This window comes from Solenopsis invicta, chromosome 5, assembly GCF_016802725.1.
Source record: "Solenopsis invicta isolate M01_SB chromosome 5, UNIL_Sinv_3.0, whole genome shotgun sequence".
Taxonomy (NCBI): Eukaryota; Metazoa; Arthropoda; class Insecta; order Hymenoptera; family Formicidae; genus Solenopsis; species Solenopsis invicta.
The window spans coordinates 24847669-24872889 of NC_052668.1; the positions used below are offsets into that span (position 1 = coordinate 24847669).

General features: G+C 39.8%; 1 protein-coding gene and 1 long non-coding RNA gene across 5 annotated transcripts in view; one reads left to right on the plus strand and one right to left on the minus strand.

Annotated features, from left to right (window-relative positions):
- Window positions 1–25221, plus strand: part of LOC105195264 (dipeptidase 1) — a 93967-nt gene that overhangs the window by 15273 nt on the left and 53473 nt on the right. For all 3 annotated transcript variants that reach the window (XM_026130950.2, XM_011160628.3, XM_039449284.1), the window contains exons 3-4: window positions 8107–8260; window positions 20309–20441. In XM_026130950.2, coding sequence (XP_025986735.1) covers window positions 8107–8260; window positions 20309–20441 — 287 coding nt within the window. The remainder of the gene's footprint in view (window positions 1–8106; window positions 8261–20308; window positions 20442–25221) is intronic.
- On the minus strand, window positions 2750–20402 carry LOC120357785. Of its 2 annotated transcripts, none has more exons than XR_005574781.1 (3): window positions 20284–20402; window positions 5387–5792; window positions 2750–5049 (listed from the first exon to the last, which is right to left on the minus strand). It is a non-coding gene; the product is annotated as an uncharacterized LOC120357785 (long non-coding RNA). The 2 variants fall into 2 exon arrangements; XR_005574782.1 differs by lacking the exon at window positions 20284–20402 and adding an exon at window positions 17691–18371.

Genomic DNA, 25221 nt, shown 5'->3' on the forward strand with positions numbered 1-25221 from the left:
AGCAACATTTTGTGATAAAAATGAAAAATAAATAAGAAATAAGTAACGTATACAAAAATTTAACAAGCTTTATCTTGTTTTGTGCATACTAACAGCGTTTTAGAAAACCAGATACATAAATATTTTTCATCCGTTTATAATAATCAATTATATAATTTTATTTTAAATTGTTATATTTTCATAAAAGAAGCCTTGTTTAAAATATTTTAATTATTGTAAAAATTAAATAGATATTTTTATAAACTCTATAAAATTTTTTAACTCACGCCATCGCAAATTTTACTATTAATGTAAGATTGATAAACGATAATTGCTATAAACAAAAATATGTCAATTATAAAAATAAATTCAAGCTAGTTTTATTTCAAAGTCCTTTTCGTTATCGTTATTTAATAATTATTAAATGTTTGATAAATTATTAATATAAAATAAGTATTAGTTAATAATTCCTTCTATCTTTAATCACTTTAATTCAATACTTTCAAATACGATGCAATTTAAAAGATCACAGGTATATTTTAGTCAATTAATTCCATAAATCACATCTTTTGCAGCATGTTGCAGAAAAGCTTATAACAAATTAATTTACCACTGAAAAGTTTAACGTGTAATAATAAATGTCTGAAACATCAAGCTTCTAACTTAGATTTCTGAAACTTCATCAAATATATAATAAAAATAAAATATAATAAAAAAAACTTAAATAATACGCATTTGGGAACTCTACCCTACGTGTACTTTCTATACTTTTCTTTTTATCCCTAATAATCAATCTTTATTAACTTTCGATATCGAGCGTAGCCGTTGCGGCGAGAAAAATGTTGCTAACGTTGCTTAACACATTTGGAGCGTCGACTCGCTGACATTTATTGATAGCACAGCCGTGAAATATATTCCGCGAAGCCAACAACGCCAGCGCTGACGCTTTAGTCGTGGGAAAAAATCGACGAAGAATAATCTCCGGTGTAGTGTATGCTTAGCTGCGATTGATGCATCCAAAAAGTGTGGTGAACGAGCGGGACAACGATTTGTCGTCATACACGTAAACGTATCTCGAGCCGGGAAAAACCGCAAGTTACACGAGTCTGTGCATCTACGGATGCGGCTGCGGAACACGGACGAGCGTCCATCTTTACCGGATTATTTTTAATGGACGCTTTCAGCGGGTAGAGCAACCGTTCGCGTCGCGAGTAACCCCCTCGAAAATGATCGGTAAACTCGCTGGTCGATTCCGCAAAGGCGATAGATCCGAGCTCGCGTCGGTGCGCATGGCCGGAAGACTTATTTGCATGCCAGGTAACGTAGCTGCGGCAGGCAAACGGAATATACTCGCCATTCATATGCATATACGGGACCAGCCACCTTATCGCGCTTTGCCAATTAACCACCGGCTCACACCACCCACCGCCTCTTAACCGGCGATCCCGCCGGTAATTCTCCCCCAAACGTCGCTTCGGCAAACGGCGAAAATTCGTCGGTAGTTTCGCGAAATCGACACCGGAGCTATCTGGGCTCTTAAACACGCGTTGCCTCGCCTTGAATATGTATGAGGAGATCACGAAGGGGGGGAAGGGGGGGCAAAGTTTAAAAGCACCGCATTTATTAATTGTTCCGTTCAAAACCACCGGGCGTTCGGGAGCCAGCGATTTAGTCGCATTTAGAAAACGTTCAGGCACTCACCATCGACGCCGTAATTACCATTAATCATCGTTGCGCGAAATTTAACAATCATTATGTTACGATTGAATTTGATTGAATCCTGAATAGACGAGTTTATAGATTATGCCGCGCACCGCCCAATCTTCCGTTTCCCGAGCCTTCCATTTTCGCTTCCGCGTTCCACTCCCTCTCTTTTTAACTTTTACTTGCTTTCAATCAATCATTTGACGCGGTTATATACATTCAATCGCTAAATGTCGAACTGTCAATACGGAACTCGCGGTGTTTGTGTATTTGCGTATACGCGAGATACGGCATCGATAACCAGTCATCATCGCGGAAAAACGATAACGATAATTGCGAGATAAAATCAATCGTCGTTCCACCGAAATTGTATAACGCAACTAATTTATTTCAAAACTGTATACAGCAGCGCGCCGAACACACATAATTTATATTTATAGTTTACCTCGTAAAGAAGTTTCTCCAGAGAAGTTATCCTCATCGTTATCTCTCATCTTAATCGGCACGAATGAAACCGTTGGCGACTTCGCAAATTTTTGCAAATGTGCAGAAATTTCGGTATTATATACATAAGCCGAAATTAATGTCGGATATATCTCGCCTCTTAGACACGTCCTCCACTCGTTGAATATGTATGAGGAGTTAACGGAAACGTACTTTGATAGTACGAAAATACCTTCATAATCATTACTGTACTACGTTTTCGCTGAATAGCGTAATACGCCCCACTGTAAATCGCGTGTTACTCCCCCCCCATTCAGAATTCAATTAAATCCGAGTTTTCGTAATTTGCAATCATAAGGTAATAATTGTTAAATTTGCAATGATAATTCGAATCATGAATTCGTAACACACGCAATCATGAACTTGAAATCATTACGTGAGATAAATTCACCGGTTTACACGCCCTGACAGATGCTCGAGATTCGAGAGGCGAGTGTGAGTTAAGAATCTGGAGATTTTACAACACGAGCAGTTTCCACCCGCTTTTTTTACAGTTCCAGAGAATACATCGCGTGGCCGGGCTATAAACGAGTAAGTAACTCCGATTTCACCGCCATCGGCGAATACAAACACGATTCTGGCCGCGGGCCAAATTCCGCGGGCACTTTTATGAATTACTAAAAATTTGCTACGTGCCGTTAATGGCCGTTCCGAGAAGCGAAGGGAGAGGGGAGGAGGGGGGGAAACCATTGTTTCGAGCCAAGCGACAATCGCGTCGCGGGATAGTGTAAGATAAAGACCGTAGTAAATCACCGGACAAAGGGAGCGCAGTTTCGATTGGAGGATTAATTACGCGCGCAACTTGGAATTACACACGTGGAAATTATTACGCGCGCTTTGCTGAAGTACATTTTACGGATAGTCGCCGCGCACTTTTCGAATGACGTGTAGTAGCGCGAGTGTCTCGAGGCTGCGTGCATGGTAGCCCACATGAAACAAAGGGCTTTACCGGCGTTTGGTCACACTATCCGGCAACAGCGATCCAATGGACAAAAGGACTCAGTCTCTCTATGCACACAGGAAGTCTCATTGTATCTGTTTAGCCGACCAGAGTACACGTGCATTTGCAGATGGCTTACCAGCTCGAGTGGCCTACTGCTAAATTTAACCCTTTTCCACGCGAAATTATTCGCCCTCCTTGGCGAGCGAGTCCTTCGCCCAGGAACGATGAAACGTTTCGAGGAAGAGATAATGATATCTGTCCGGCGTTAATCCAAAGTAGGCTACAAATGCGTAAAACGAGATAGACGCGATGCAGCCTGTATATCTGCGCCCCGGTAATAAAATTGTCCGATCCGCCATAAAGCTATAAGCACGCACTCGGTCGCCCTGTCGGACAGAATGGCGCACGATATTTAAATCAAGTTGGACATTTGCGCATTGCTAACACTCGCATATTCCCGAAAACGATCGAACTATTACTGGTGCGGGGGAGTGCGCGGAGGGAGCGAAAGGGGCAGCCCGGTGCGGTACGCGAGTGCTCGTTTGGTTATCTAATTCTGCTGGAAGTTAGGCACCTATCGCGCCGCATGCAAAGTGCATTTGAGAGAGTACGATGCGGTTAGTTACAAACGTACGGTGGATCCATCGCTGATTCGAGGCAGATTTGTTGGGGTAACAATGCACGCATACAACCGCGCGCCAACCCCCGGTCGGCCGTCGTCGGTGTGCGCACCGAGCACCCGGAAATTCCTTTAACGTCAAACTATGCCGTTGTCTGCCGACTTGCGATTAGAGTAAATTCCGAAAATACAAAGAATGTTTGGCGTCTCGGCGCGACGGGGGAATCTGTCAATTTGGCTTTTACGCTGGATACATCGATACGCGCGCGTCTCTCGCGATTAGATAACTGTTGCGTTATCGACACTTTCCGCAATGCGAGAGAGGACTTTTGTTTGCGCGATCAAGTATCTTCGTCGGATTGAGTTCTGATTGATTTCTCTCGCAAGAATTTAGTGAGATTTGATATACTAACAAGATTCAATTGATTTGGAATAATTCGGACTTATTTGAAATAGTTTGAGAAACCGGATAAAATCCATTTTCAGCCGTCACGAGATACATAAATTATCGAGGAAATATATGTATTTGAGTATCTGCATTTGTAACGTGCAAATGGAAAACGCGTGTTCTTCGGAAGAAGAATGGAGAAAAAATTACTTTATTGTTTATAATGCATATGCAACTCCAATTTTAATGACGGAGGCAACTGCCAGAACACATAAACCATACGCATTAACAAAATATGAGTAGAGTAATGCCCGAATATATGTAAAGTAGGCAAAGTATATGAAAACTCGCTGTTATGTAACAAATATGGACAACGCGTAAAAAGTCATTGTGTGATATTCTAAATTCCAATTCTGACCTGATTAATATGCGCACTCTGTCTTCTCTTGAGAGAAATATATTTTAAAACAAGAAACTGTGTTATATCTACGTATAATAAAAAGGTTAAAAAATGAATGACAATAAGATACTTTATTTTCAATAAATTAAATTAGTGTGAGCATGTTCTTACCACATTAATCATTTTACAACAAACTATTTGGATTTATTATATTTCCAAGTAATGACAATCAAAAATTCACGATTGTTTTCAGCTCATCAAGTGTAATTTGCTCTTACATTTTAATATTGCAAATATACAGCCGGTATTCCAAATTATGTAATCAGTAACACAGACTCCAGATTATTTAATTACTGAATTTGGGTCAATTGTCGATTTTGGTCTGACTTAATTTTCGATATCTATTAACTCGCAAATCTCACGAACTTTATAGTACTACGAAAATTCGGGCATTACACGTAATAAATAAACTCACTCACCAAGTTGCATCGGCATCCTGCTACATGCAGTATCTGTAACAATTTTCATATGATTATTATATGATTAATTCAGAAATTATATTTTACACAATGACAAATTATTTTATGCTAAAGACTACTTTGATTGTACTTTCTCTTTTACTTATTCTTAAAAAAATTATTAATTAAAATAGAATTTGTTAAAACTGAGTATAAAGGATAAAAATTATATTCATTTAATTTGTCAAATTAATTTATTTTCTAAAAAGATTTATGGCCAGGTAACTGTTCTTCAAAATTATTTATATGTAGCATAAGTAGCAACCAATAAAAATAAATAATAGATAACTGGCTCTAACAATTATCTTAAAAACAAAGGGAATTTATTTACCAGCCAATGTTCGTTGCCCAGCTTCGCCAGCTTCTGCATCCAAGTTGACAGTCGAAGATAGCTCCATTTTCTGGGACACTCGCGGAAACGTATCGATCGGAAACACTAATTACGACCGCGTAAACTATTAACGACATTTCCGATTCTCAATACTCGACACTTTTCTCACTCCCGAATCTACAATCGACATTTTTCAACTGTTGACTTCCGGCACTCCCGATTCTCAAAATACGATATTTTTCGGCACTCCCGACTTTCGGCACTCCCGATTTTAAGTACTTTCGACTTTCTGCACTCCCGATTCTCAAAATACGATATTTCCCGACACTGCCGACTTTCGGCACTCGCGACTCGCGCTCCCCGATCGCTCGGCTGCAGTCGCATACGTCCGCCAGCCACGACGCACCTAAAATTAACGCATAACAACAGTAATCAGACAACATAATTACACATGAAGCGAATAATGTGAGGCATACGAAGGAGAATTAAACCGACGTATTACGAGTAACGAGAGAGCGATATACATAGTTAATCGTACTTGCGTATCATTATTGCTAACGTGCGTAATAACGTACGTATTGTATATACGCTACAGTCAGTTGGAATTATATTGCTCACAGCATTCAGCATGAGATTGAGAATGTACGCGATTCGATGCGAAACGCTACGCATAATGCGCATTGTGCGTTCACCTGCCTGTGTACGCGGTACGACGTCCCTGCGAAGAATGCGAGCGACGCGGCGCGCGTAAACTTCGACGAGCTCGTGACCTTCAACCGTTAAGGCCGAACAAACGAACTCTTTTGTATAAGAGCATTAACCGATAACAGTTCCATTGAAGTTCTCGAGAGAAGGGAAATAAAGGATTCTGATTGATTATAATTGATTGATCCTCGTTACGCTAGAGTCTGTACTTTGATCCTTAATGATGCGCCGCCGGCCGGCTCGGGCCGGGTATTACATCGCGAACACGCCATTCATGTCAAAAACAGATCACGTGTAACGAACGCGCGATACGCAGCGCAGCGTCGGACGAGCCGACGAACGTGCGTGCGTATCTCTTCGAGCGAGCGTGCGCTTCAACCTCGTACCGAGTGCCACGGACAACAATTGCTGCAACAATTAGCGCGCGTAATCGACGCGCGTCTCTTCCTCGTTACTCGGCGCCGCGAACGTCTAAGCTACCCTTCAACCGTTCACGAGAGAGTGAGAAATATCGATTGATCGGGTAACCAGCGATACGTAAAATGCGATGTATCAGACCTTTTTAGCAGCGAACGCGCGCATCGCGTTACATGTTCCAGCATCGAGACGTTTGTTACGAGAGCAAATAAAATGGTCCGAATGAATAAAGCTCCTCGCGCTGTTAATCTATGATATCATATTATTTTATATTCATTAATGCAAAAGTATTAATGTGAAAATCGGAAAAGCATGTCGTGACTGTGCAGTTGCAAATCGTTTAAATGAGATTTATATTCGAATATATTTATTGTCGTTAAATACTGCACAATGCATTTCTATTCTGAAATATTTTATCGTTAATTTTGAAGATGACTTTTTTGTGCGTCGCTACTAAAAAGTTAATAAATATTATAGATAACATGTACGTACGTGATCATATGAAATTCAAATGCGGCTCAACTTGAAAATATATATTGTGTATTAAAATTTTTTTTATCATTATTACGTTTTTCGCATTTTATAAAGATCAATTTTATTTGTAAATATTCATAAATATACCTGCAATAAAATTTCAATTTTATATAAGCAGGAACAGAATATTAAAGTTTTATAAAGACAAAATTAAAGGAAAAAAAACTATCTTTCCTCTTTAAAATGCATTTTCGAAAACTTCTCTACTATTTCTTTTTTTTTATCGAGAACTTTTCGTGAGATATGATAAAATCGCAAGCTTCCCTAAACTTATGAACAGTAGTGTACATATGTACGTATATACATATCAACTATATTTAGAAAAATTCCATATTTTCTGATAAAATGTAAAATATACTTATTTCGAAATGCAATTTAGTATTCAACGCGTCAAAATGAATTAAATTCATGTCTCATCTCAACAAGAATACAAATACATTCCTGTTCCCCAGCATCCTCTGTAACTTCGCGGAAAATAAGTTTGACACAGCTACCGAGTCCACCACCAAGTTGGACATCAGATAACGCTGTTACAAAGGCCAAACTTTGGCTATCTGGAGTTTCTTCGGTTATGCCATAGAATGAAATTACAGGACATCGAATATTCTCGTTTGAAGTATGATTAACACCGGGAACAATTAAGCTTAAACTGCGAGCTCGGACAAGAGAGATGAGAAATGAAATGAATGCATCTTGCATAAGTTGCAAAACTTTTGACAAGATAGTCTAAAATATTTCCTCAATGTCCAACGTTCAAGTTTTTAGCTCGTTCTCCTAAGGATTCGCTTTGTCTTTTTCGCCGGAGAACAACGAGCGCCCCGTGTAAAACAACTTTATTGGTGGCGTATTTGATATAGGGCGAGTTCCTCGCGCGAAATATATATTCCATGTCGCACGCGTAAAGAATGTGTATTCCGCCGGAATAAATTTATCCAACTGTTTTATAGCGGCGTGTCATGTTTAGCTTAAGAAGTTTAAAGGGTGGAAAAGTCACGGGCGCTGCGCTGTGTATGTGTGTGTGTGTGCACATTTATCGATCAATATCTCCCGTTTCTTTCTTCCAGGCACAACGACCTACCCTGGAACATACGGAAGTTTCTGAAGAACCAGCTACGGGAGTTCAGGTTTGATGACCTAAGTGACATTCACCCCTGGTCACGGAGCGCCTGGAGCCACACAGATCTCAAGAGATTGAGGCAGGGCATGGTCGCGGCGCAGGTGAGTTTAATAATAACATGAGTCTGTCAAAGAGTTATTGCTGCGGCCGGGGTTTGCTCCGATCTGACGCAGAACTGATTGAACGCGCGGGAAAATTTTTTCTGCCGAATAACGCGCAGCCTCGCTGCGATTAATTGCTTGTCGATATTTACGTGGAGCCAATCGGCTCGGCTTTTGCCAGCGAAATCTGATAATTCGTTGAACGACCTGACTTCTGCACGAAGATACTTCACGGGAAAACGAACAAGAATACTATATATAAAACTCTTAAGAAGATTATTGAAAAGCTGCTTATCAAACGTAATTACTTGAATAATGTTAACTTGATTAGGTTTTCATTGCTTTAATTAAATGCGTATTATGTTCATGAGTGTTTCTACTGTTTTTTAAGGCCGCGATGTTGCATCGAGGATTTTTTGCAGAAAACTTGTGAATGGATTATTTGTTGTTCGTTAACGAGAGTGCGCATCGTACTGCATCAGGAAAGATAACCAGATGAAAAAAAAAGATAATGTTGTTGCGGATTAATCTAAATCTCTCTCTCTCTCTCTCTCTCTCTCTCTCTCTCTCTCTCTCTCTCGGCTTTCGAAAACAGACCTGGCAATTAGTCGAGCTTAACATGCGATTTTCGCCAACTTCGTCGCAGCCCGCGAGGAGTGAAAATTAAATCCACGCGAATGAGGGAATCGCATGTCGCCTTGAAGCCACAGTACCGCCAAATTGCAATTAAATGTTCGCACGTAGAACTCGACCTACGGAGTCATCGACAATTATAACTAATTTAAAGTCGCGTTAATCCAGTCTGATTTAAATTCAAGCGGTTGCCGACTCACAGAATCGCATGCAGTTAGTCGTCCGCCGATATCGCTACGAAATGTGTTCGCCGTATCCTGAAGCCTGTTTTGTTCGTGGCAAGCGGAGATTATTAATTTATAGCGTGCCGTGTACGTAACTCAGCTATAAATCAAACAGCGCCGGTACCGCGCCTAATAGCAATTAATCGATTTTACGAAGATTTCACGCCTACGTATAAACGTGAATACGCCGCGAGTGCGCTCGCCATTCAACGCATCCCAGTCCAGGCAGCGCGGCACCGATTTGCGAGAATTTCCTCGATTTCTCTTCGCAACAAGTACGATAAAATTTACGTGTCGCGACGAGAAATACGTGCTGCACAAAACGCTACGTCACGGGAGTGGAGAAAAAAAGGATTAGGCCGTGCATCGAACCTGAATTACGATAAAGCAAAAATTAATTATCTACCGTGTTATATCGCGCGGAAGAAACCTCCTCGCGAATGAAATTCGCCGATTAACGCGCCGCGGACACCCAAAATTAACCCCCAAGCAGATCCGATCTTCCGTGAACTGTGAATTTAACGAATATAAATTTGATCTTTCCGATCGCGCAGCTAAAGCTTTCGCGCGCGACGCGCTTCCGCCGACCGATCGTTAATAACGGGGATTAATCTAAAATCGCAATTAAGATCTGAACGTAAAAAATCGCCTCTCGGTTCAATTAACGGCGGAAACGGCTCTTTAACGACCCGAGGAAAATCGAGGCGAACTTGGGCGATTAATTTCCTTCGGTTGCCCGCCGTGCTTCACGTGCCGCCGAAAATTTACCACGACACGATCGGTTTCCTCCTTCTCTCACCCCCCCTCCCCCTCTCCCCTCCCGTGCCACGAAATACCTTCGATTAATCCCTCGCGAAAATCCCTTTCCAAACGGCTCGGTATCGTATCGAATAAACTTCGGCATAGCGCGCGAAACTTTGCACGAAGTCGGAGAATCTCTATGGTGCATCGACTCCTAACCACATCCGAGGTAGCCTAAAGTGTTACAAATAGATAAAGGATAAAAGAGGCAGAAGAAGAATCTTGGCGCGAGTAAAATTTTCATATGCCGACAACGCGTATTTAAAGTAAAATTGCGAGAAATAAAATCAAAGAAATGAAAAACGTGCGTGTTGATGAAAATTAAATATTGCTCAAAAATTAAAATGTAACGTCGTAAATAACGCTCGAGATCGCGTTTCGGTTGATACTCGTAAATTCTTTTATACGCGAAGATTTGCATCAACTCCAAATGTTCTCATTATCAAAAATTACTCCCCTTTGTGCGCCCCAAGCTTATTGCGTTTAAAGTAGCTCTCAAAGGGGAGTAAAGACTGCGTGGGGAATTTATTTACGGTACTTGAAGCGTGCACGCACCAGCAAAATGTGCCTCTGAAGACGCAAAGTGCATAGTTGAGAGTTAACACAGAAGGAGAAGATAAAGACGCGTATCCAGTCGCAGAGTGCACGCAAAGTAGTAGTCGCTCGTCGGGCGGAAAGTTTCGGGACGCGCGTGCGGATATGAAGATACTCTCATGCGCGAACGTGTTCGAACATCGAATTTGACGTGCCGCGCGTACACGTAGGTCGCTGGTCCATTCAAGCGAGAATCTTGGCTCGCGTTAAATAAGCGATGTGACTCGGTATAGCTGGGAGCGCGATAATAGCTGGGATATACCGGTCACAGACTCCGCGAATGTATAGCGCGCGAATCCGTTTAAAGAGCCCGTTATCGAACGGCCGGGCGAGAACGTAGCGTACACACGCGCGTATCCGCGCTATACATTCTTAAATGCATTGAATCTCGGATTAAATCGGAAGGAGGATTACGGGATTTCGGTCTCGCGAATGCCGATATTCATTTTCGAGGTTTCCCCTCCCCTCCCCCTCACCCCTTAAACCCTTCCCCGGTAAATCCGTGTTTTTTTCTCTCTCTCTCTCTCTCTCTCTCTCTATTTTCAAACTGGATTCGAGACCACGCGAAACGCCGAGGTACAAAACACGCGCGCGTGCGAAACCCGTTAAAACGCATTACGAATTAACGGGGAGCTGTTACTCGCGCGCTACGCCGGGGATGAGTAAATAATGCAACGCGGAAGATTACACCGACGTGAAACTTTCAGTTACAATGGTACCACGCAGCCTGAACCGGGCGGCGCGACGGGATGCAGAAATCGAGCGTGTTCTATCCGACACGCGTCGAATGAAAGCGTAATGTCGACGATCGACCAATGTATCTCCGCGCGTCATCGGAGTGGGAGGGGGGGGGGCAGGAAATTTCTCGAGGAAACCTTAGAAATGTCGTCGTTCTCGTTAACAGAGACACAGTCTCGAGGGGTGATTCCGGCTATTAAGCGCCCCATTCCCCAGGCCCGCTTGTGGTAAGCCGCGATAAAAGGGTTGCCGCCGATCCGAAAAGTCGGATCCCCCGTCGTCGTGCGAGGCGCGTCGTGGAATAAGGCGCATCTTTGAAAAGGATCGCGGATCTTGGCCGCTCACCTTAATGCTACGGTATCCGTTTACCGATCCGCAGCTATGGAGGGAGAAGCCAAACGAGCATCCACCGTGCTAACGAGAAGACGTGTAAATGCGCGCCATTTACCGTTGCAACGTAATGAAATCATTAATGTTATTAAATGAAATATTAATTCGGTGCATAATGAGTGGAGATGCTAGTAAAACGCACCGTCGTGTTTACCGTGCTTAACCCGGCAGCATACCGCCGCGCGCGCGTTACGAGCAATTTTTCATAATTAATGCCAATCTGCGATCGCGGGGATACGCGAGGCGCCGCATGATAACGAGGAAAAATTACGAGCATGATGGCCAAAATGCAACAATGGTCGGATAATTACGCGAGAAACTTTTTTCGTAGATATCATATTTTTATATGCGAAACAATTAATAACGCAATTAAAATTGGAATGCAACTAACGGGAGAATTTTGTAATTATACCGTATGGGAGGCGCGTAATATGAAATATCGCATAAAACGTCGTTAATAATAATAGAAGAGCGATATATCGTGCCGATTAAACTTTATATAATTTACGTTCCATTTTATTAAAAACGCGAATTTTATTAGCGATATAATTTTCTAAGCGTGATCATCTAAATAATTTTACATTGAAGCATGGAATATTAAAAAGAGGGACCCCTTTGACGGAATGGAGCCTGTATCCCAGATTATGTTCCGACCTCGATAGATCCCTTAAGGTATCTAGCCTGCCAACGTCAGGACGAAAGGGATAACCACTCGGTTATGTCCATTGGGACGGGCGCGCGTACACATTCATGTAACATGTACATAACGCGTACACTGAGTGTATACAGCAGCCAAACTGAGGCCCGCCTCGATCTATCACTGTCCTGGTTAATTCAGACGGGCTGGCGGCATCCACAGGCGAAAGGTTACTCAACCATTGATCTCGTGCCGTCGACTTACATAGAATCTTATATGGACGAGATTTTCCGTCCTTTCGTACGATCCGTAGGTACTTTCGACTGCGCCTTCGATCAAACGCGCGACATAACCGAGTTCAGGCATCGATTTTGCTATTACAATATAAAAATTTTATTAAAATAATAAGTAAATTAAATAATCGTTATTAAAAATTGAGATTAAATAATGAGATCCGCTAGTTCTCGTACAAAGCATTTTTTTCCAGCATTTCTCGAGACAGGTCTTATTTATTTAGAAAGGCTATTTCTTGTATAAAAGAGCATCAAAACATCTCGCTGTACATTCTCACGCACAGTACACCGGCGCGTCGCGCAGAATTCAAAGAATACGTGTGACAAGTACTTTCGTTTGAACCCTCGGGCTGTCTATCTCGAGAAACCTTCGGCACTTCCGACACATCACAAATCGCGAAAGTGCATTCCAACTTGAGATGAGTCGAGGCTCCTCGATTTATCGCGTCGGTGGATTCTCGGTGGGAATTTGCGTTACACTTTCGGCGACTTCGTCGCGAGAGAAGCAATTCGTACGGACGGGAGGAAATTTAAGTCTCGCATGGTTGTTTCGGAATTTTAGGTAGAGAGAGAGAGAGAGAGAGAGAGAGAAATGGAAGAGACAGATAGAAGATGGAATGCCAACGGCGAAACACGATTTTCATCGCCTTTTTTTATAACTACGAGCAAATTGGATTTCCATTATTGTCCCGATTCCTCATTATTATATCTTCACGTCTAATAACTGAACGAATGGCGTTAAAAAAATCCAATTGTCTTCTGCGTATTGATTGCATATTTGAACATAAAAAAAGTTTAATATTCAGTATTCGCTTCAAATTTCTTTAGTATCATTACCTACCTTTTGTCTAAAAAGCTCGAGAAAGAATAAGCCGCCTGTGCAATCGATTGTTCGCTATATTACTGTTATTATTAAAATATGCAAGCGTTTTGCTATTCAGAACGATCTCGAATTCCTAGAAATAGTCAATCATTAATTCTTTATAAGCATTTCGTCACGATTATATTTATTCAAATGTTTTAATTAATATTTTGTAGTATAAAAACTAAACAAGCACTTTGAATTATTTTAAACATATAACACAAGTTTCGTATTATTTCTAATATTATTTGAAACCAGAAATTCTTTAAAAGATTTTATAATCTTTGTAGTCTGCAAAATCTAAAAAAACCTCAAATATTTCAAAATTTTTAAGAATCTTGGAACATTACTGCGTATTGAAAATTGGAACATTACTACGTGTTGAAAATTTTATTATTTCAATTTATGCTTTTTTAAATATGATAAAAATGTGCGATATTAGATTTTTAATTAAAACTGTATTTTATACACAATTTAATTATAATATGAATTGGTGTACAGTGGAAATAATTTCGTTCAGATGTCGATATAATTTTTGCAATTTCATCGAAATTTTTAATATTTAAAAACTTCCAGATTTCAAAAATCATAAAAATTTCTAAATGTTTGATACAATTAAATTGTTTAAAAAGCTTTCTAAAATTTATAGAATTTTAAATATCAATTAAATTTGTACAACAATTATTTGAAAACTTGCATAAAATAAGAACGATGTGCAATTGTGATATATTTCGAGAAGTGGAAGAAGTAAACGATATCATAACGCATAATATCATGAACACGTTTAAAATTTATACGACGTCGGATGTGAGAATTAAAGCAACGCGATGAAAAGGAAAGCAATTATTTAAATCTATTCTCATGTGCGGTCCTTCGCCAAGTGGCCTCTTACAGGGTAAGTTAAAACGACCATCTTAATAGCCAGCTCGCATCGTGCAGTCACAAAATTGCTAAACGTACATAAGAGCGACGAACCCTTGCCGCAGTTCGCCTTTAAGTGGAATCGCAGACGCGACACGGTCTACACACGGAGAAAGGAGAGTATTTTTACGAACGTCTGACCTAAAACTCGCCGTGACTACTGCTCGTTCTTGTGCGAGACTGAACTAGAGGTGCGGAAAGGAAAAAGAAATCTCACGTATACACTCGCACAAACGCGCACACGTACCGAGGCACGTTCTGTGAACGTCTGACCTAAAATGCTGCGGTAACTGCTTCCTTACAGTGTCCGAAGGAAGGGACGGGCGAGGGGCGATTGTGCGCTAATACAGATGTCAGTATATTCCACTTAATATCCCTGCATTTTCTCTAATGCAAGATTACGTAGCTTCGTTCTTATAATCTTGTAAAAATCACATTTCTTCCACCGTGATGTTTGAAATTGAGATGGCTGATAACTACGAATCCCGGACAGTGAGTATTTGCGTGCAAATGTATCTTCATGTTATATACTAGTATTCAAATATAAATGAATGAAAGAATTAGAAAAAATTATTAATAATTTTTATATCATATTGTATAATTAAATCATTTATATACTATTTTGTTTATTAATAAACAGTTTCCAAAATATATATTTTATCCATTAATAGACAGTTTTAAAAATAATGTTCATCAAATAAATATCGTTCTTTTCGAAACCAGAACATTAATTTGTTATATTTAATACATTGATATCATATATCTATATATATAATTTTACATTTATATAGATGTAATATTAATTCTTGTAAAAATTCACAGGAAATGTATTTTTTCATTTAAAATCCATTTTCACGCATTGGTAATCGCAAAATCGTTTCATTTAATTATTTTATCAAAATTTATATCCTTACATTTTCACTTAACAAAAATCCTATTTGATAAATTTTCTTTATTTAATAATGTAATATTAAATAATTTTTTATTAACTTTAATTTATACTAAAACCTGTTATACCAAAGTGGATAAAAACATTTTTGGCACTACCTCCAAGTTTAGATAAGGTTCGAGCAAGATTCTTTAAAGAGTAATTACGAATTAATTTTAAAACGTTTAAACTAGGAACTGAGTTTATATTAGGAAGCATTGATATCGCATGCTGTTTGAAAATTTTCAGAAGAAATTTTAATTACACCTGGATCATTTACATACTTTAATTTGATGTTGCCATCTCCACGTGCCTTCAAATTTTTTATACGAGTTAAGTATTTCGTTCGTGCTGCACCCTACTTCCAAATGGACTCTGGTTCTTTCAATAACGATAAGTACTTTCTTTTTTTTTTCTATCACCGTCGCGAGTTGTTACCCAACTACATACGAAAGTAATTAGAAGTTAGAGTTAGAAGCTGTCCCGACTTGCCGTCTCCGTTTGGCGTACCGGCATTAAACCGCGAGCGTATGCTGAACTTTCCCCGTTGAATTATTTACTCGTCGCAATTAGTCGTCTCGCGGAGGAAAGTCGCCGAAGTATTCGAAATACAGACGTCCCGAGCGTAATTACGACCGTTGCTGGCATCGCACGCGATTAAAGCCCGTCACTATTAGCGAGCCTTGCGACTCGCGAGAGTGCAATTTCTGTCGGCGGCAGACATCGAAGCCGGTCGGGCGGGACAAGAAAAACCAGAAGTACCCTCGCGCCTCCTCGTGCACGTTGATTTACGACACCGCAACGGTAACCTCACGCTTCGAGCATAAATTTCGACCGCGTTGTTAAATAAAACTTCCCGCCGACGACGCGCGATGCGCGCACTTGTGCATAATGCGGAAAATTCGCGCCAAAGTAAGACACCTCGGCCACGGCTCCGTCGTCCGGGCGCAAGAACTTAATGTTTCTCATTTCCAAGTTCCGACAGTGTCGCCTAACGGGACATCAGCCAACACAGTCTCTTGATAAGAATTTATTAACTTCGCTTAACCCTGCTGTTTCGTACGAACTTTCCAACCCAGTGATACATATAAATTCTCAGAAAAAATAACGGTTATCACAAAATTATGTAACCTAATTTAACTAATTGTAAGTGATGTATATTTTTCAAGAATGTGTGAAATGTTTGAAATATATAGCTGTTGTACAACTTTTATAGCTGTTGTACAACAAATAAAATCCGAGTAGCAATATCTTTGCATTTTCATTCAAGAGTCTTGCTATTTCAACCCAAATGGTCGTAGTTTTATCTCATAGAAAATTAATGGCATTACTTTTAATAAATAGAACTCAAGTTATAGTATCTTTATTTTTTAATAAAACATAAACAGTAGTATCTTTAATTCACTTACAATAAAACCCAAGTAGTACGATCTTCGTATTTTAATTTAAAATTTTTTTATTCTAACTCAAGTTTAATTTTAATAAATTTTAATGGAATATAATATTTCATTTCAAAGATTAAAGAGGAATTAGTATAAAATGAGCAAATTTTATTGAAATACAGAAATTTTTAATATGCAAAACTTGACGCTGCTAGACCTCTAAATATAATAAGACTGTAGAATCTATAATAAGAACAATGAAAAGAATTTAAGTAAAAAGCAAAAAGCGGGTAAAACGTAATAAAAACGATTATGTAAAGCAAGTTTAAGATTAAATTTTTTCAGCATTTATATAACATTGCAAGTTTTTATAATTATCTTAATTAGTATAGCTATTGTTATAATTATAATTATCTTAATTGTTATAACTGTTTAACTTTATTTAGAGGTCTAGCAGCGCCAAGTTCTTCTCTACATTAGAAATCTTTTATTTTAATAAAATTTTCTCATTTTCTAGTAATTTTGTTTTCTCTCTATATTTGAAAATTAATTATATTCTATTAAAATTTTTTAAAATTAAATACTTTAGACTTCAGTTAATAAATATAAATATTCATAACCAAAGTATTGTTTATTAAGTTACGATTTTATTTAATTTCTAAACATGCGCGAAATTAATATTTTTATATAATATATTCTAGATTTATTGTATCCTTTGGGTTTTAAAATATTAAATATTTTAAATATTTTTTTTAGTGTAGAACATATACCAAAAAAATTACCACAGTAGCAAAAAAATATTCAATATATTAATTGAAAATATTTCATTACAATTACATGATGATTTCACGCAATCGTAATTTCATCATCATGGTAAATCTTTTTATATATTAATTATAGGTATATTATATTTCATAAATTTTCGAACGTAGAAATAAAAATGTATTTATATCTTTTATATTCAAATTGCGAAAGGCAAAAACACGCAAAGAAATATGTACGATAAAACTGATGATGTAACGCTTACCGAGCTGCTCCACGGATGCTGTGTCTCGCTGAAATTCTGCTAACGCCTCGTGTGTTCTATTGTTCTCGAACCGTACGTACACACATTAACGACGATCGCCCGGTAATTCGACACTCGTGTTACGCGGATAATAGGTACTAAACGGAACGCATAAAAAGGCGTTTTACAAATAAGACGCATCTTACGCGATTTCTACATATCACGTTGACTTGTGACTTGTACAATTTACACTTGAAAAACGCGATAGGTATGGAGCATCCGAGCAGCGGCGGATCAAAGGTAAACATACGCGCGGCGTGTAAACAACGCGACAAGGAGAGTCTCTCGGTATGAGAGAGACTAACGCGAACGTTACGTAATGCGTTGCGACGTAGCCCGAGACAGCGGCGAAAACCGTTTGAATAAATGTTTACATAAACACGAACGAAACAACGACTCTATTAAAACATTCTCTCGCGACAACATTAAGCGACCCGGCACTCACGACAGGTCCGTGATGACGCACTTCACAAAGGAATACGATCACTTCTACATACGACACAGTCATTCACGTGCGAAAACGATACTACTGTAATCGGCACTCGATCATTGTATTTCTGCGTAATTCGGACTCGAAAACACGCGCACGTAGCGTCCGACCACCGGCGAAGTAGCAATAAAATGGCGGCCGCAGCTGGCTGAGCTGGCTGCTGGCCTGGCGGTAGCGGTGGCGCCCGCGCATGCGCTCGGCGACCGTCGCCGAGCAGCGACGGAGATAGTCGAGCGGCCGAGCCGTCGCGGCACCTGTTTACGAGGAGAGTGGGGGGACGGCCCAGACAGCGCGCACGTGTTCGCTGTCTGACGCGACCTTGCGCGGTCAACGACCCAAGGGTATTTAACCGACAACGCGCGTCTCAGTTAGCGAACGACTTTCCTGCTGACTGCTAGCAGGAACTCGCTTGCCGCATCGCGCTCTGAATTTTTGTTACTTGTTAAATCTGTGTACGTATATCGAATGCTTAATAATTAATGAAGTAATTGATAATATAAAGTTCTGTAAAAAAGTCTTTTGAGATTGAATTTTAGTATACGAATCAGTATCTACGTTAACCTTATTCATAAAATGCGTTTCATTCGCGACGTGTTCTGTAAATGTGCTTCGCAATGTGCTTCAAAGGGATCGAGAATTTGAAGCGACAGATGAATCGCGGAATAAAATGTGAAAATGCATGTGTAGGTGTACAAATGTTACATTAAACTGTTCTGAACAATATTTCGTATCTTTCGTCTTTTCTTATGAATTAACACGCGGTTATTACTTCCAAGCAATGAATTATCTCATTTCTCAAAGTGAAATATTTCCAAGTGATAATAAATTCTATTCTAACCCAAGCAGATATATTTAATTTAAAAAGTTTTAATGGAATACATAATATTTAATCTTGAAGAATTAAAGAGGAAATAGTACAAAGTGAGAAAATTTTAGTAAAACAAAAAATTTAATGTGGCACTGTTAAATGTCTAAATATAAAAATATAAATGTAAACTACCGAATCGCTCATATACGCACAAGCTGTTTGTTACATTTTTATTGCATTCTTTCTTATTTCAATTCTTTTTCTTACTTTCCTTATCTAGCAGTGCCAAGTTTTTGTACATAAAAAAATTTTTTATTTTAATTTTCTCATTTAGTTTCCTCTTTGATACTTTAAAATTAACTGTTACATCAAACGTTGAAGGAAATCTAATTACCGTTGTTTGACTACGAATGATAAATGTAAAATATGCGCATAATTTTCGTAATGTCAAACGGATGTCGTAACGAATAGAAGGAACTAATTATATCGCCGTACGACGATCTCGCGTGACGGGGTTGGGAAAACAGAAATCGCGATTCTCGCATCGCGTGCCTTTTTGAAGTCGCACTGTTATTTTTGCGACGCCAAGTACATGTCGTGCATGGAGCGTAACCTTAACGGACAGCGCATTCAGAACATACAAATTATTCCGGACCGTGCCGTTGTATTTCTTGCTTTGAATGCATTGCAACGGGGACTCTTAAGGTTTTCGTTATTTATGATCGTCGCCGATATCAGGCTATTTAAAATGCAAATTACTCCCGCACGTTTGTAGACTATCGCTAATACGCATTTAATTATTCCTAGCGTTATCAGATGCTGGATTAAAGCGGAGCATTATATGTGTCAGAAATATCTCGTAATTAGAATACGAATGCGATTAATGCTATCGTGTTTTAAATGCGAGTAAGCCCGCGAGCCAATATTGAATAAAGATAATCCTTTGCAATAAATCGAGACATTTTTATCGATTTTAGCTTTAGCATAAGAACAGCCTACTTTACATTACAGTATCGTCATAATATATCCATTAACATAATAAATTCCATAAAGTTCATCGGAGTAAAATTTCCATATTTTTGAGATAATTAAATAATAATCCATTTTGCGTGTACGTTTGCCCGTTGTTTATGAATTAGAATAAAATATCGGTATATTATTCAACCTCTTTGCGCATTAAATATTAAAAATTCACGAACATTGCTCGCTCGAATTTACAAATTAGGTAATAAATTAACATGTGCGATTTAACTTACGTATCTTTCCGCATTGCTGTTGCAGTTCTGGTCCGCGTACGTGCCCTGCTCGTCGCAGCATCTCGACTCGGTGCAGCTGGCCCTGGAACAGATTGATCTTATTCGCCGACTGGTCAACAAGCACTCGGACAGCATGGTCCTCGTTACCACAGCGGAAGGTTCGTACTTTCATCCGCGCGTTCGCGTGCTCATGAATGCGGCGGCAAAATCAGGAATGCATAAAATATTAGCTCAGAAACGTTAAATGCATCGCGACTTGCGAAGAATGAAAATTTGCCTCGCGATACGTTTGGCGTACCGCCAGCTCGATTCGATCTCGGCGCCGCTCGATACTTGGAATACTTTCGATTGAGCCCACCTCGGTCGACACTTCGCCATCCAGAAAAATATATGTGAAAACGACGGTCCGCGGGAGAGAACTTTCCACAGTCATCAATTTAAAATGCTCGCTATTTTTCGCTCGACGAGAAATTTATCCACCTTGAATTATAACGAATATTCCACTTAACCCTTTAAAGCCGGCCATATTACTTGATAATCCCAGTTTCGCCCGGAGATTAATGTGTTACTCGGCGCAGGATCAATCTTGCATAATTGCTCGCTATATCAATCTACTTCCCTACAGACCCGGCTAATGTTTAAAGTTATAGAGACAAAGTCCACAGTAGATCCCTCCTCCCCCCCCTCTTCGCGCCCGTGTCCGCACAAACAGATTTTTTTAGATTCATCCTATGAAATTTTTTTCCCCGTTATCCGCGTCCGCACTCTGCGCCAGCCTCTACCTCGTAATCTCCGTGTCTCGCGTGTTTCGCATGCTGATGGATATTCACGAAAATAAAAACATAACTGAAAATGTCGCCCCCGGAAATGTGTCGTCTGCAGCAGCACGTGTTTGCAGTATCACTGCGCGTCTGGAGCCGGCGAATCGCTATAACATTAAATTTTCATTGTCGAATCGTGTTATCTATTTCCCACTTCGAGCTCCCGACATATTCGAGATCCCTTGGCGAGAATCGTCATTTTCCATCTCGGGCTTCGTTCTCGTTCGTATCCCGCCGTCACCTACGCTACGGGTTCTCTCTCTCAAAAATTTAGAATGCACTTCAGACTGCGAGGAAGAAACGCGATCCAGAAAACGAGCAATCGCTTTTCCAATGTAAGAAGCATCTTTCGACTTCGTCGAATCCATTTCAGGACGCGATCCGCCGATGAACAGTCAAGTTTTCTAGGTGCGATGTTCCACTAAAGGATTGAGTTGGGAGAGAGGGGGGGGGGAGGAGAAAAAACGAGAATATAATAAGATCGATCCTGGAGAAACGTTTCTCTCGCATCAGTTCTCTTCTATTTTTAAAAGCGAAATTCCCGCACAGAGAATCGAGTATCTCACGTAGCACAGAACAAATTTATTGAGCTCATAAAAGAATCTGATGATGACTCGATACATTTGTATTGATAAAAATATAACGTAAAATATTGATGGGTCGTTTAAAAAATTGCATTTATACGACAAATTTAATGCCACTATACTTCATATTTGTTACTGGCACAATGCAACAACAAATCATTATAGTTATTGAACTTTTTCAGTTCATATTTGTTTCAAAAAAGTTTGAATGGTATTAATATTATACTATATATTACTTTATGTTTTTTTTTGCAAAAAAAAACTAAAAGAATAGTCCTAAAGTTTCGATGAAAGTCAGAGAAATAATTTAAAAAAAAATGAAAAGTCTCTATAGAACGTGTTTTGGACTCTCTGCATTTTAGGGATTTTATAAATATTTGTCTCAATTTTACGATAATTTATCAATATCTGCATAGAAATTATTTACTAAAAAAACCATCCTAAAGATATTTATTGAAAGATATTGCTACACTGAGAGAAAAATTTACTAAATTTACTTTAATAAATATTTGTTTGAATAGTTGCAATAAAAAATTTAATAAATGTATACAAGAATCACTAATTTAATTTAATTATCTTTCTTTATTCAACAAATATTTATGTACTAAATATTCCGTTGCAATTTTTCAAACAAGGATTTATTAAAATTTAATAAGAAAGTCATTTTTTTCTCTCTCAGTGTACGCTTATTCTTGCAGCTGTAATAATGTTTCGACATGGTAAACGTTACCGTGTAAATGCGAGATTTCGACAGATCTACCGTTAAGCGTGCAAAAATCAGTGAATCGATGAAAGAAAGAAGAGAAGAAGTCGACGACAACGACGATTACAATGATAAATCCTCGAAAACAAGAAAAAGAACTGCCGATAAATAGCGCTGCTTTACCGATTGACTTCTATTTGTCGTATGTACTTCTAAGAAAAGACGGATTCGCGTAGAGAGAAGTTTATCAAGTTCGATATTATGCGGTAAATGGTCCTTTATGTCTCTGCTTCTCTGCAAGCATTATACAAGCGGAAATTACAGCCTCGGGGCAATGAAATGAATATTTCAACAGATACGAAATTAAGCGATACCGAAGTATCGCATTATATATTAAATGTTTTACGATATTTATTCAATGAAATCCCTGATGGAGAGAGAGTTATTCGAAGAAGTTTAAAGCGTAGAAGATTAAAGCGCATTTTGCTATATATAGATTAGGGATTACCTGCTACAGAAGATTCCGTAGATTCTTGAATAAAATACGTCGGACGGAGTATGTCGAGTTTGCTTTTTTCGTTTTTAATAAATAACAATAAAATTCCTGCCATAGCTGCTCCTCGCCTCAGCAACTATTGTTTCTCTCTTAACGTTTCCGTCGTCCTCCACATCCCTCCTCCCTCTCTTGTTCTATTATTTTTAATGCGTCTTATTCTGCGAGGATGGGTGTACGCGTCAGGTAAATTTCTAGAAAATTTCCTATATTTGGCGAGCAAATATTTGCCGCTGGATTTCGCCGTCCCGCTGTCACAATGCGCGCTGTCTAAGCGTAACGCAAATCCGATGGGAAGATGATGGAACACGGGGAAGAGATGCACCGGATGGTAAATTCCGGCCGGAATTGAAAAATGTCGGGTCCGACGCTGCCGACCGACCAACCGACCGAGCGACGGCGACGTGCACCTCCGTTCGATAACCCCGAATGTCGACGACTGCATGTCGCCGTGCGCATCCATATGTAAATGAACATAAAATACGCATATGCACGTTCATACATACGGACAGCTGATTGTACAAAACCGACCGGTTGGACAGTCCGCCCAGTGTTCCTCGCGTTGGTCACGGCAATTTTTTCGCCGCGCTGATTAAAAAGGCCAAGGCATCTCGGGAGAATACAGAGACGCTCTCGCCGTAATTCCGGCGCCGCATTGTTCCGAATTTTCACGTTGATATTTTCAAGCGTCGAATCCACCTCGAGAAATGACATTTTTCTGAGGAAAGCAATTTTGTACGTACCGCCTATGAGTTCGTCAGTATCTCGATGGAGATGGGAGAGAGGGGGGGGGGGAGAAAGTCGCATTTAATTTTTCTCCTCGGGCTACTGCATTTGCCCGTCTATCCAGCTTCACATTTTCCTTCGATGCACTTGCGCGGAAGAGGAAGAAGAAAGGAATCGCGAGATTCTCACCTTACAAGCGCAATCCATTCTCGATTCATATTTTTCGAAGCATTGTCTCTCCATTTTACTTCGCAGTGCATTACGCGAGTGTTGATAGAAAGACAAACGATCGTACGTTACCGTAGAGCAAACCGCGTGCCCGTCTTTTTAAAAATATGCAAATTTCATGCACGTTGCACACACGGTGGCGGCGCGTTATCGCTTCTCCCGGCTGAAAAAGAAGGGGAGGTCGGCGCGATGGAGAGCGAGCGAGCGAGCGAGCGAGAAAGTACAAAATATAGCACTTCGGGGAAGCAATCTGCCAGATAGAAGAAAGGGCGCCGCTAGAACGCGGAAGATGAGAAATTCCACGAGGAATGGAAGAATGTTCTGAAACCATGGAGCCCGCCGTACCTCCTCCGATAATGTCGCAACGCTGGTCTTGGTTTATATACGTGCGCGGGCACGTACATACATTCGCATGCACCTCGTGCCAGGATATACGTGCATACGTACGTGCGGCGACACCCGTACCGATACACTCGCCGGAACAAATGTATCAGCGTTACGTGCGGGCGGGCGCGAAAGTATAAATCGCGCGGGGCGCACTAAATCAAGGGAGCCATCGACAGCGCGCGTTTTATTCGCGTCACTCCTTTTTCGTTCGTATCGTCCATTAGAGAAGCCGTAATACAACGTAATCGCCGGCCACGTCAACGGGGAAAAATTAACGTCGCGACAAATGACGGTCTCGCTGTGACGTACGCAATATATTTCGAGACGCGAAAGCGCACAGTCGAACGGGGAGGAAGTGCATCGTTAAGCTCTTTTTGCCGTTTACAAGTCCACAGGGGGTGGAGAGGAGCTCGCCGAAGGAGTCAGAGCTAAAGCGATCTTAAATAGACATGTCAGAAGTTTTCGTATTGAAAGATGGCTTCCGCGATCTGTCGACCTCTAAAACGGGATTATATATTTAAAAAGTATGCAAATTCTAGTACAGGCACTCTCCTACTTACGAACTTTCGTTTCACAAACTTTTGCGAGTAGGAACAAAATTATAATTCGTCAATGCCAGTGCGCTGTGAGAGCCGCTCGTGTAAAAAAAACAGGATAAAAAAAGGACAATTTAATCTTAAGAGAGTAGTTGATCTTGTTTTTTATTTTAGACAATTTTTTGTGTGTTGCTCTCTTTTTCATTTAAGGGGATATTCTGGTTTGAAAGGCTGAAAAAATGATGCTTGTCCGGAATTTTTTTAGGAAGATCTAAATGCCAATTAATATCATATTTTTCTTAATACCAATTTAACATATTTTAACATTCTTTTAAATTTAAATAATGCTATTTTCTCGTGTGTTATATATTGATCATTAGTAGGTTGCAAGAAATAAAGC